The sequence below is a fragment of the Octodon degus genome, unplaced genomic scaffold (genome assembly GCF_000260255.1).
Source record: "Octodon degus isolate 3935 unplaced genomic scaffold, OctDeg1.0 scaffold00100, whole genome shotgun sequence".
NCBI lineage: Eukaryota > Metazoa > Chordata > Mammalia > Rodentia > Octodontidae > Octodon > Octodon degus.
In genome coordinates, this window is record NW_004524676.1 from 9,587,218 (window position 1) to 9,600,529 (window position 13,312).

The 13,312-nt window shown below is 42.4% G+C and overlaps 1 protein-coding gene and 1 pseudogene across 1 annotated transcript in view; one reads left to right on the forward strand and one right to left on the reverse strand.

Annotated features, from left to right (window-relative positions):
* The first annotated feature begins 3,261 nt into the window (after positions 1-3,261).
* On the forward strand, positions 3,262-4,468 carry LOC101576394 (annotated as a pseudogene).
* Positions 4,469-8,047: 3,579 nt separating this feature from the next.
* The window catches only part of LOC111818715 (protein FAM240B-like), a 16,919-nt gene continuing 11,654 nt past the window's right edge, over positions 8,048-13,312 (reverse strand). The window contains exon 2 of the mRNA XM_023723559.1: positions 8,048-8,138. Within this exon, the coding sequence (XP_023579327.1) occupies positions 8,048-8,138 (91 nt within the window). The remainder of the gene's footprint in view (positions 8,139-13,312) is intronic.

The window sequence follows — 13,312 nt, forward strand, 5'->3', positions numbered from 1 at the left end:
AAGAAAAATGCTGCATAAGCCAGAGCTCCAGCAGTTGCCTAGGCTCCTCTCTGTCCTTGCTGTGGGATTGTGGGAGCCTGGCTTTGTGCCTTGCCCTCACTTTAGCGGTGCTGCAGTTCTGCTGTTGCAGGAGGTGGCTCAGAGTTGCTGCTTTGGGCACTGCCCATTTGGTCCTTATTCCCAGGACAGTATGTCTTCTTAAACAATGTCTCTTCCCATTCGTTCCTATCCCCATAGACCAGAATGTCTCCAGCAGCAAAGTCTCTGAGTGCTATTGCGTCTGCAGGGCTGGGCACACGAGTTCCAGGTCTACACTGCAGACAGCCCGAGCACTTGTGCACTGGTCTGGAAGTGAAGAGCACTTTTCAGTCCTGTAGTTAAATTACTTTATGAAAAAAGACAGTTTCTGCTTTAGTTTCTTTTGTCATGGATTCCGCATTGTTTTTAGTTGTCCAAAAGACAAAAGGGCCTTTTTGGGGTGTTCTCTAGTGTCCATAAACCTACACTCTACTATTCAAAAGTAAAGCTTTTCTGAGTAGTTGAGCTCACTGAGTTGATATAACTTCAGACTTTCCTGTTCTTTTCTCTGTTTCATATAAGGTTATTAAAAGAAAAGTGCTAATTAATTTTGAAACAGAAAACTAAATGTTTAAAAGCATTTATCTTGAGCTGCAGCAGAAAGCATATTGGCCTATTGTGGTTCAGCATCTTTTTCTTTACTACCTTGCATGTTTGAACTTCACTCACTGTGACCAAAGTGGAAGATCATCAAAGGGGTGTATTTTCCCAATAAAGCTGTTTGGATAATCATTGTGTGAGTGGAGCCAATCCCTCCCATCTGTAGAGGGCATTGTCCCCACTGCTGCCAGGTTTCTTTGACTAAGTTACAAAGACAAGTTCTTAGCAAGTTACTTACCTGCTTACACACTCTGATGGGTCTCCACTGCCCATGTGCTGAAGTCCAAACTCCCTAGCTTGGCCTTTAGTGGCCTTCCCTACTTAACCCCAGTCTACTACTCACTGCATCCACAGCAGAGAACATTTCCTGGCTATGTGAAGCTGACCTTTCTTCCAAAGCTTGACCTCACCCTCCACTGGAGAACACCAGGCCTCCACCAGCCTGTGGCCTCCCAATACATCTCATGCCCTTCTTTTCTCATTAGCTGGCTTTCAACAGATTCTGTAACTTTGGGAGAACCAATTTCTGAGTGTGGCTAAGCATCATATTTTCCTGGGTGCTTTAATAAAAATGAAATCACTGAGTTTCACACCAGACCAATAGAATTCAAATCTTTAAAAGTGGGGCCCATGAATCCATGAATTTGAAACAGGCTTGGGAACCACTGGCCCAGGAAGAGCCACACATTCCACAGGGGCCAAGACTGCTGGTAGCCGGGGGACTCAGAGAGAAGAAGAGAAGAGGCAGAGAACTTAGTAATAGTGGAGTTAGGTCCTGCTAGAGGATCTTTCACACTCGTTCATTTTATCTCAAGAAGCACAGTGGTTTACTTCTTGCTACAGAGGAGGACACCAAAGCTCAGGAGAGTAGGCACTTTGCCCAAGATCTTCCAGTGGTAATAGAAACAGCTGAGATGTTTATTCAGGTCCATGTTAAGTGCTAGCTAAAATAAATGAAGGTAGAGGCATGGACCATCTAAAAATATAGACATTCAATCACTCATCTACCTCCAGTCCACCTATAGGACCTGTGCATTCCACTCGCTTATGCCCTTTTTCTGTTGTAGTGACCATGAAATGACCTCCTGATTTATCTCTAGCCATCTCCTTTCAATGCACTCATCCAGCTTCAGTCAAGTGATCATTTAAACTTGCAAAGATTACCAAACTCTTTTGCTCATATACATTTTATCATCTAATTTTCATATGGATAAATGAGTTTATTTTCCATTTATAGCTTCAGCTTTACAGACTTGATAATGAATATTTAATTAATCTGATCTTCTTTACCCTCTAGATTTATAACATAAATGGCAATCCAGGGCTTATAGTTTACATTATGTAAAGAGTTTACACACATTTGCATGAGAGGCTGACTTCAGGAAAATGGGCATTGAGTATAAGGAAGTATTTTACAGAGGAGAAATTCTAACTAGTATAGAAACAAATGAACTGAGACTCTCAGTCACCTAGGGATCAAGCACACGAGGATGTCACTCCATACCACTCAGACCAGAAAAAAACCGAGCTGTGACATTTATTGTTGTTGGTATGGGAAGAAGGTTGTTCATAAACTATTGGTTCAGATGGACAGTTCTCCAGCAGCCTATTCTGGAAACCATTAAAAGAACATCTTAGAAGACAAATGCTAAAATCTTTCATTCTAGTTTATCATTCTTGGGAATCTAATTTCTTTTTTCTTTTTTTTTTTTTTTTAAATTCTGATTTTCTCCCTCTGTGGGCAGTTTTTATTGTGTCGTTTCATTGGAATTTTTTTTTTTTTCCGGAACTGGGGATTGAACTCAGACCCTTTGGAAGCGCTTATTGCACTGAGCCATCTCCCCTGCTCAGGAATCTAATTTCTGGTAAACAACAACAACAACAACGCAGTAGTAAAAGGATCTATGGACAAGAGTGTTTCCTGATACACTATTCAAATGGCAAACTTTGAAATTTACGGAATTGTCTACCTCAAAAAATATTGTAGACTTTATTGAAGAGCACCTATATCATGATATAATTGTGAGTTGGAGCTAAGTTGACCTGGAACTGTTTGTATGAGGTACAGTGAAGGAAGAATGCACAATGCAGAAAAAGATAATACAATCCTGTTTTCTATAATCCTCACATGAGCACATTTTCTGAAAGGCTTTCAAAGGAGGGAGGGCTGGAGAGAGAGAGAGAGAGAGAGAGAGAGAGAGAGAGAGAGAGAGAGAAAGAGAGAGAGAGGTGAGAGATGCACAATTGGTTTATGGACTATTGGAGGTTGTTAACATAGGTTATTTGCATATAAAAGTCAAGAGGGAGTGGAAAAGGAGGGAGGAAAATGTTAGTAAAAAGTTGTGATGAAATCATATTGTCATGTATATTACTATAGTTTGGATCTTGAACGGTCTCCAATGGCCCATGTTTTAAAGCTTGAGGTGTTTCCTACCTGGCCCGGCCGTGATGTGTAACCCCTGCGGGCACTTTGAGTCCACTGCCTGGCTGCCTGCATGGACTTGGTGCTGAAACTGGGTGCTCGGAAGAGCTATCCGAGCTCCTGTTGCTGGCGAGAGACTCGGAGGAGGGGGAGGCGCAGAGGAGGAAGAGGAGAGGATGGAGCAGGCGCTAGAGGGGGAGGAAGAGGTGGATCCCCGAATACAGAGTGAACTGGAGAAATTAAATCAATCCACTGATGATATCAACTGATGGGAGACTGAGCTTGAGGATGCTCGTTAGAAGTTCCGTTCCGTTCTGGTTGAGGCCAGGGTGAAACTGGATGAACTGGTGAAGAAAATCGGCAAAGGTGTGGAAGACTCAAAACCTTACTGGGAGGCGCGGAAGGTGGCCAGGCAGGCCCAGCCAGAAGCTCAGGAAGCCACGCAGGACTTTCACAGGGCCACTGAAGTGCACCTTGCCGCTAAGCTGAGCAGAGGCTGCTGGAGGACGACAAGCGGCAGTTTGACTCAGCTTGGCAGGAGATGCTGAACCACACCATACAGAGGGCCATGGAGGCCGAGCAGACCAAGATGTGGTACATAGGCAGTGACAGTGGCCAGGTACAACGCTGCCATAGGCCGCATGCGGCAGCTCAAGAGAGCCATCAACAAGTCCAAATCGTATTTTGAACTCAAAGAAAGTACTATGTGCAGCTCGAGCAACTAAAGAAGACAGTAGATGGCCTACAGGCCAAACTGACCCTGGCGAAAGGATGAGACCCACGAGCGGCGGCGCTCCAGCACCATGGGGCCTTGGGGCAGTGGTGTGGGTGTGGAGAGCAGCAGTACCTCAGTGGAGGACCTGTCAGGAGGCAGAGCTGAGCTGGACACTGTTTCTGTGGCCACCGAGGCTTTTGAAGATGACAACTGTAGCAACTTCGTGTCTGAAGATGACTCAGAAACTCAGTCTGTGTCCAGCTTTAGTTCGGGACCAACAAGTCCATCTGAGGTGCCAGAGCAGTTTCTCGCGGTCGCAAGGCCCGGCAGCCTGGACCTGCCCAGTCCTGTGTCCCTGTCAGAGTTTGGAATGATGTTCCTGGTGTTGGGTCCTCGGAGTGAGTGCAGCAGGGCCTCCTCCCCAGGATGTGAGGGAGAACGAGGAGACAGGGCAGAAGGGGCAGAGAAGAAAACAAGTGACAGGCCAATAACAACAGAGGTCTCAGTAACAATGGTGGTGTTGGGGTAAGAGCCAAAACAGCACCTCCCCCGAGGGCCAGGCCTTGGAAGCCCAGATGAAGCAGCTCTCCCTACAGTGTTCAAAGGGAAGAGAGGGGATTCTTGCCAACATAAAAATGTTGCGAACTGTCTGATCCATTGAGCTATGGCCCATGTGCAAAAGAATGATAGGTGAAACTGGAGAACATTGTGCCAATAATCATTTAACATGTGCCATACCTTACGCATTTACTCTCAACTGCACTAATGAAGTTTCAGTAACCTTGAAAGCCGAAAAGTTTCCTTCTGGTAAGAGCTCTTGGGCTGATTTGTTTTTCAGGGCAGAGTTATCACAGGTGGAGGTCATAGCCTTTGTGGAACATTCCCTGTAAGAGGGTTGTGGAAGCAATAACTAGTTCCTGTGAAAGAACCCAAGTGAGGAACTGGGCTGGAAGCTTAGCCAAACTGAAGGCCGTAACTTGAATCTCTCGCTTCTCTGGGCCTCACTTGGGGAAATTGAGGTGTTCTCTCCGTTATATCCCAGGGCCTTTAAATGGTTAAAGAAAACCCCACACAACAAATAAAACAAAGGTGTTCATCAGAGCACACCTCTGTGACCCATGAAGGCTTAGATATTCCAAGAACAGAACTCATTTTCATCACCTCTGGGGCTTAGGGGGCTTTTTTTAAAAAAAGCATGTAGGCTGGGCTACTCTTGAAAACTATTTCGTAGGAAGGCTTCTGTGAACTGTGGTTTTGGGGGTGGGAAAGGTGAATGTCAGTGTGGGGATAGGGGGTGAGGGTAGCAGGGACACATTCCAGAAGGGGACTTGTGGCTGAGGGAGAGAAGGGTCCATAACATAACCTTACCCTGCCAGCCATGGGGGTTTATTCTAACAGAAGTGCATGTGCGGCATGGTTGCTACTGTTGTACCTACATTGACAGGGTGTTCATTTCTTTCTTTTTTTTCTTTTTTTTTTTGGTGGAACCGGGGATTGTACTCAGGCTCTTGCACTTGCCAGAGAAGTGCTTATTCTACTGAGCCATCTCCCCGGCCCCTAGGTGTTCATTTCTATATAGGTTGTAACTTTAAATGAAATTATTTAAGGGTTATGCTGCACTAGTTTTCCTTAGAGGAAATTGTTCTTAAAGCTAGGAAACGGAGTAGGCATGTGCTAGCAAAGGCTGTTGAATAGAAGCAACGGAATCTGTTATGCTATTAGTTGTGTTAAGACTGCTTTTATTATTTTCTTGGTTATGCATAGAGTGCTGTATTTCATTTGCTTTTTAAAGAAAATTTAGCATTTCTAAAAGAAACAAGGAAACTGCCCATTTTATGTTGTTAATCCTGTCACAGCTTGTATAGTCATTTGTATATCTTCATACTATAGTAGTTTCTCCTTTTTTATTGACTGATACCATATTCTGATTACAAGGTTATTTGTACTTGTCTTAATACTTTGAATGTAATAAAAACTGCTTAGCAAAAAAAAAAAAAAAAAAAAAAAAAAAAAAAAGCTTGGTGCCCAGAATGCAGCATATTGGGAGGTGGTGGAACCTTGTAGAGATAGGGACTGGTAGAAGGAAGTTAGTTCATTGGGTGAGTGTACATGAAAAGCATAGGGGTTCTCTGGCTCTCTCCTGTCTCTTTCCTTTCCAACTTCCATGAGGTGAGCAGGATCCTCCACTATGTGCTCCCACCATGATATGTTGCCTCACCCATACCGTGGTTGTCCCTCTGGCCATCTGGGTTCTTGGGCTAGCAAGGGTTTCCCACACTACATCTCTCTACTTGTATATCAGTTTAACTTAATTATGTCAAGTATTTTATCATGGTGACAGAAAATTGATTGATATACAGTATGATCCTATTATGTATTTACATAAAAATTAAATGTATATGTTTTTGCATCAAAAAATTTGAAAAAATAAATGGTACAAGTTTAATCAGTTTGTTCTTCTACTGAAAACCTACCAATGGCTCTTTGTTACCCTATGGTGACAGACTAATAAGCTAACAAATTCTTTGGCTTGATTCTAGATCCTCTGCTCCCTTCTCCAGTCTGCCACAGATGAGTCCCCTCTTCATTCTTTCTGTTCATCTCCCTATAGACAGCAGGTCCCTGTCCCCTTGTGCTGTGTCTCTCCTCCATAGATATTCAAACTTATTCTGCCCAAGATAACTGCCTCGTCCTATCTTTGTGGATGATTTTTAATGTATATTTATGTGTTATATGTACTTGAAGTGTGTAGCCTGGTCTTAAGGTTTATATACATAGTGAAAATATTCCCACATACTAAGTAGGTCTGCCTCAGTGTCTGTTTTGCAGAGGGCTCTTCCCGGCTTCCAGTATGGTTAGGTACCTTAATACTTATTTCACAGATTCTCTGTCCTAAATAAAATTCTATTTTATTAGTAACATCCATTTCCAAATTGGGTCAGATTTTTCCAGCTGTAGTCTACAGCCTACTTTTTTCTGAGTTCAACAAGGAGCCCACAGAGTGGGCCCTTGTACTGTTGTCTCTTAATGGTAGAGGATGGTGGAAATATCCCTCCAACCCTTCTTCCCACCCATGTCTCTCTAAGCCATGATAAGGCCATTAGTTTTCCAAGAAAACATGTTGTGAGAGCCCACAGCATCTATGAGGGCTGAGATGTCCTCTCCAGCATTGTCCCCCATACCATCATTGTCCCTTAGGCCATCTGGATCCTTGAGCTAGCAATGGTTGCCCACTGTACATCTCTCTGCTTCTCTCTCATAAGAGGACCCTTCATCAATGCCATCTTTGAAGGCCATTTGCCTGTTAGCCAGGTTTACAACCTGACAGTAGGCTAATGTGAGGATGATCTTAAATTCCACTGAGCATCTTGGGCAGCTGGGGCCCCTTGCTGTGCCACCATAGAAAGGAGTGACCTAGGGTGGGCAGTGCCAAAGGCAAGCAATGTGAGTGCCCAACAGCCCTGTTTATCTAGTACTGTTCTGCTTTTGCTGTGTGTTTCTGATTAAGCATATTAATAAAAAAATTTCCAAATTCATAAGAGTAAAAATCAGTTTACTTCATTTTCAAGCCATATTGTTAAATTAAAAATAATGATAGCTTTATTTCTGTAAGCAGATGAATTTCTCTACATACAAAAACAGGTAAAGGAGGATGAAGACTTTTTGACTTTCTTATTTCTAGGAGATTTGTGGAAGCCAGACTCCTACCAAGGAGTGCTGCTGTAAGCTCATTGCCTGCTGTAAGCTCAGAGAAAATGTTCAGATTTCAAAATTCGAAGAAAATGTAAGACTTGATAATGCTATGTGGATCTTTGAAACCTGGTGTGGGTGTGTGTGTGTGTGTGTGTGCAAGCACTCGCATGCTCATTCTAAGAGCTTGCTTTTTTTGGAGGGGGGTGGTACTAGGGATCAAACTCAGGACCTTGCACTTGCTAGGCAAGCATTTATTCCACTGACCTATCTCCCCAGCCCCTCTAAGAGCTTTCTATACTAAATAATCCATGTTTCCTGTCCCATTTGTGATTACCCTGTCATCTGTGCAGAGAGGATTGAGCTCATTGATAACCCCCATTAGCACAAGTGGAGGCTTCACGTGTAAATCCTTCCACAAATGGGAGAGGAACAAGAGAAAATCCTGTTTAGTAAGTTAGGGTAACTGGGTGTTAGCTCTTTTTGCTAGAAAAATGCCTTTGACAATTTGATGCCTATGCAGGCAGCATGGCAGGAAGCTCTCAGTTGGCAGGCTGGGGCTGCTTCTGTTCCTCAGAATTATCCATCATCTGAAGCCTCTTCTCCAACCTCTGCCTCCATTCCTCTCGGAGCCTGGGGAGGTCAAGAGTACACATAGCTGGTTAGTGGCTTTGTCTTCACAGCTGGTGGACCATTGACCTATTTCCTTTTCTTCTCAGGAGTACTTTACAAGAAGCTTATGGCTTTTACAAGTGAGTAAGGAAAAGAAACAGAAAAATGGATGAAGACTGTAAATAGGTACTTTTCCCAAATTTAATCCCCTTCACACTGTCATTGGGCTCAGCATAATTCCAGTCAAAGTCTCAGCAAGACTTTTTTGTAGCCATCAAAAAAACTGATGCTAAATTTTATATGGACGATCTGGGTACGTGTAGTTTTATATACTTGAGAGGCTGAGGCAGGGGCCCAGGAATTCCAGATCAGCCTGGGCAACAGAGTGAGTCCCCATGTCAATAATGATAATGATTGCAACATCCTGACCCCCAAAGTGATGTTAAACTCTGCTCAATTATGGGCCCAGAAGAGACTGGGAAGAAACTGGAGGTGCTGAGTGTAAGCTATTAAACGCTAAATATAAAAAAAATTAAAAAAATCCCAATATACAAAAAACCAGGAAAATTAGATTCACCTTAATTTCCCCACTCTAAAATGAGTATAATACTTCCTACTCCTTCCACATTCCCATGAAATACCACAACTTAAAGGGTATAAATATTATGAAGCCTCTAGGCACCAAATTGACTCCGGGAAAACTTCTTACTTAAAACTCTATCCAACTTTGGCTCAGGAAACAATGGAAAGAATTTGGAGAGTTGACTTGTTGTCTGGTGATACTTGTTGAAGCATGTTAGCAACCAAGGACTGGAAACTGAAATGTTGACAAGGAGCAGGGGAGCAGGGGACTGATGGACATGGGGGACACTATCAGGACATCGGTTGTCATCTCTCTTTCCACCTCAACTTTAGGTAAAAGGAGTGACATAAACAGAGTCTATTTGTTTGAAGAAGGACAGCAAAACACAACTGCAGCACCTGCGGTGGCAGCCACCTCACTCTGGCATCCTCACACTCTGCGAGGTCAGAAGACACTTAATGCAAGAAATAAGGCCTTGTTAAGCTCATCTGATCGTCTGTTTTGATGCCCACCTATCAGCAATTGTCACAATATGTTTCTTCATTGTGGATATTAAGTAGTTTTCTGTATTTTAATTTGTGGTTAATCTCTCCATCACTCTGAAAAACACCCACCTTCACAAGTGCTCCTTTCTCATTCATCTCTGAAGGTTCTGTAACTCAACCAGCCTCCCAACACATAACATTTGTCACTTTGGTTCTTTTACTATGGGGTACGGCCTGGGTATTGTATTGAACTTGATGCACTTCTTACCATAATGTGGATTTATTATTAACACATGAAACTAATTCTTACATGGTATAGTGGCCATGACAATGTGCTACCAGATGTGGGGGGTGTAAGAGAATGGCAGTGTCAGCTATTTCAGCACCTAGTTGGGCGGTGACACGAGGGCAGGATTCCAGGTATGGCTGGAGCTTCTCTAAGTCAAATGCCAAAGCTAATCTTCTTGTGGGCTGTTTCCATCCAGTGGCTGAGCCTGGCAAGGTATGAATGCAGGTTCATTTCTCAGACATAGAACTTCATTAACAGGTAGCATTAGTGCAAGATCTTTCCATCAGTCTGGCCTAAATTTATGAGACCCACCCTGCTGTCTGCCCCCCCACCCCCAAGTTCCCTCCCCTTCTCCTGAACAGAGGTCAGCCCTGTATCACAGCCTGATCACGTTTGCTAGCTGTTCTGCCTTTCTTTGAGTTACTAGAACTGGAAACTCAAGTTTGGAGTTGATTATTAAATACAGACTATATGAAAATATAATTATATATGCTTTTGGTTAAGCTATATGAGAAACAAAGACAACAGATATGCAAAAGTTTGTCACTACCTACTACTTATTTTGTAGTAATGCACACTCTTCTGGTTATTTAGGAGTATATATTTATAGGACAAGAGTGCTAAATACGAAAAAAAAAAGAGTGCTAAATGATAAGGTACACCTGTCAGATATCTCTTTATAAGTCATTGAAGCCCATTGGTAGTTGGAAATAGACCCTGGGAGGAACATTCACACCGTGAAAGTTGGCAGACTCTATAAAACGTGCATGGTTTGATTTACTGTTTGGTTCATTGTCTAGACAAAGGATGGTCTCTCTTTGCAAGTCTGTGACTGCTTGTGTTTTGTAAGTAAATTTTTATTGGAATAAAGCTCTGTTTTCTTTTTCAGCTGTTTTGTTTACATATTGCTAGAGCCACTTTTACACTATAATGTCAGGATTGAGCAGTGGCAACACAGACCACATGACTTATGAAGCAAAAAGTATTTACTCCCAATTCCTTTTCAAAAAATAGGGGCCAGGGAGATGGCTCAGTGGAATAAGCGCTTCCCTGATAAGCACAAGTGACTGAGTTCAATCCCTGGTTCTACAAAAAAAAAAAAAAGACAGAACTTTTCAAAAAATATTTGCTAATCCGTGGCTTAGATTTCAGAAAGTGATGAAGAAAATCTTTGTAATTCAGAAGAGTATTTAGTCTATATCATTCACATTATTAAAATTCAGAACTAGAAAAGAATTGTGATCAATGACATGACTACTTTACTAAATTGGGTGGTAACCAAGTACTTATGTGTTGTCTGATTGTGTCACATAATAACTGAATGCACCCATTGGTCAGCCGCAGACAGTAGAGTTTGGTGAAAACTAAGAAAAGCCATGCTGTGAGAATCAGTTTGCCATAGAAATTTATAATGATAAAGAGTAACCCACATGCTCTTATTAACTTTAAGCTACACATACATACAACCTTTGTGTCAGTGAGATTTATAGCGCACTTGCCCATGTACACATATGTACACATTTAGGAGTTACACATTCATCAGTGCCCCACAACTTCATTTACATTTTTTCTTTCACTGGAGTCTCCCCTCATCAGTCTCATGCACGTTCAATCATGCCTTGGCTGCTGCTTAGAGGGTGTGAATCAGTGCATTTGGTGAGATGCATTTATAGCATTTTAGGAATATGGTTGAGAACCTAAGAGTCATAGCACATTTGTCTGCTTTTTATAGTAGTCATTCCACAGTTTATTGCCAAACAGGGAAGGATTTAGACATCTAACTGCCCAAGTGACCTTTAAGTCTTGGTATCTGAATATTTGGGCTGATTGTTGGTCCTTCTTGGTCAATATCTTTCATCACTGTATTGTTTTATTTTGGGTTCTTAGTAAGTTTATTTTGCAGCAGGGAAGGTCAGTGCGAGGAAGATGATGCTTAGTAATTAGTATGTAGGTTAAGAGATGGGAGAGGATGTGTCTAAGAGGCACTAAAACTCAAAAGAACATGTTTGCCCTCAGCCTAGGATATTTAATTCTTTGTTCTATGCTTGTACCCTCAACCTAGGTATATTGGCATCACTTTTCAATTTTGAGAGACATGAAACTGTTTACTACTCATTTTTTTTTTTAATTTGTGGAGCAGCTACAGTTAATGCTGAAACACAGATTTCCTCCTGATAAGTGTAGGTCTTAACTAGGAAGCATGGAACTGTTTGTGTGAGTCATAAGCACGATCATGTTGTCTTAACTGGGAGGCAGTGAGGATTAACTGGTGCATAATGAGACTGTTTCTACCATAGCCCATCCATTCAGCATACATGTCAATTTGGGTCCTGTAAGATGAGATTTGGGGGAGCAAGTTGTGAAAATTAAAGAGGGGAGCATGCCACAGTGGTCAGGGAAGCTAGGGAAAGTCTTTCTAACATTGATTGATTGATTGATTGATTGATTGATTGGTAGGGTCTCACTAAGTACTTCAGACCAGCCTTGAACTCACTATGTAGCGCAGGTTGACCTCAAACTCATGGTGATCTTCCTGCCTTCACCTTCTGAGTGCTGGAACTACCGGCATGAGCAACCATGTCCTGCATGGTAAGGCTTTTAGACTTCAGTGCTGGTCTGATGTCTAGGAACAGGAAGGGAGAGGCATTGGTGAGGTCAGAAGTGCTCCATGCCATGGCCCAGGTCTGAGAATGCTTGGACTGAGCTGATGGATGGGGAGGTCCCTGGGAAAATCTTACTCCTTAAAGGAGCCCTGGCATGCAGCAGTCACTCAGGAAGGCACCCCTGCCTGCTCAGTGCTTGGCTAGGGAAAGCCAGGGCCAAGCGTGGTCTCAGTTTCAGTGTGATGGATCAGAGAGGTGGCAGCTAGTGTCATCAGTCAACTGAGCTTCTGGAAGTAAATTAACAGAGCCCTGAATGGGGCATGGCTGAGGCTGCATAATACATAAAGAAGAGCAATAAAATAATAAGCTCTGTCTCCAAGGAACTTACATGCCGACTGTTGGTTTCCCATCGAAGATCTTTCTTTTAATATGAAAAATCAGATGGTGATATTGCTATCTGATAGGACACACGCCTCTACAGCTGCTTTTCCACCATGAGAAAAGATGGCCCAATGCTTAGTTGCTCTGTCACTGGTTAGTTGTCTGATGATGGACACAGCTTAGTCAACGCATGATGAGCTTCAGCATGCGGATCTGAAAACCAGCTTCCCTACCATTTTGGTTTGAATGAAACATGTACCTCACTGCTTATTTCTCATTGTAGACTAACTCTTACTTTGTAAAATGCTTGAAATTTCAATTTCATTTGACCAGCAGATTGTCAATCTGATATTTTGTGGCCTGCAGCTGTAATCATCCTGTGATACAGCTGATCAGCAGGCATCTGAGAAGAGGGAAGTGAGTGGTCTTGGCATGGGCTTCACTAAATGCCTGTCCTTTTCTTTTCTTTCTTTTTTTTAAAAATAATTTTATTGAGAAACAAATAGCAATGAGACAGTTTCAAACCAAATTGGTAGGACAGTTTCAATAATTAACACATCGCATACATTCTTCCTAGTGGTTATTTGCTGTAAAAGATGTGGACATGATATCCTATTTACAAGCACTATTACAACAAATCCCTCTATTCATTAAGAGAATGTAACCATATATCTATGCTAACCATTTTGAATACGCAGATACAAAATGGACATTCATTTATATATCCCCTTTTTTGTTTAGTTCCGTCATTTAAACATTATAGATGTGTTAACTCAGCAAAATATTCTAAAAGAGTCCCGTAGTCCATAATAGTATTGGGTCTTCTGCTTGACTGGCAATGTCAGAAATTGTTG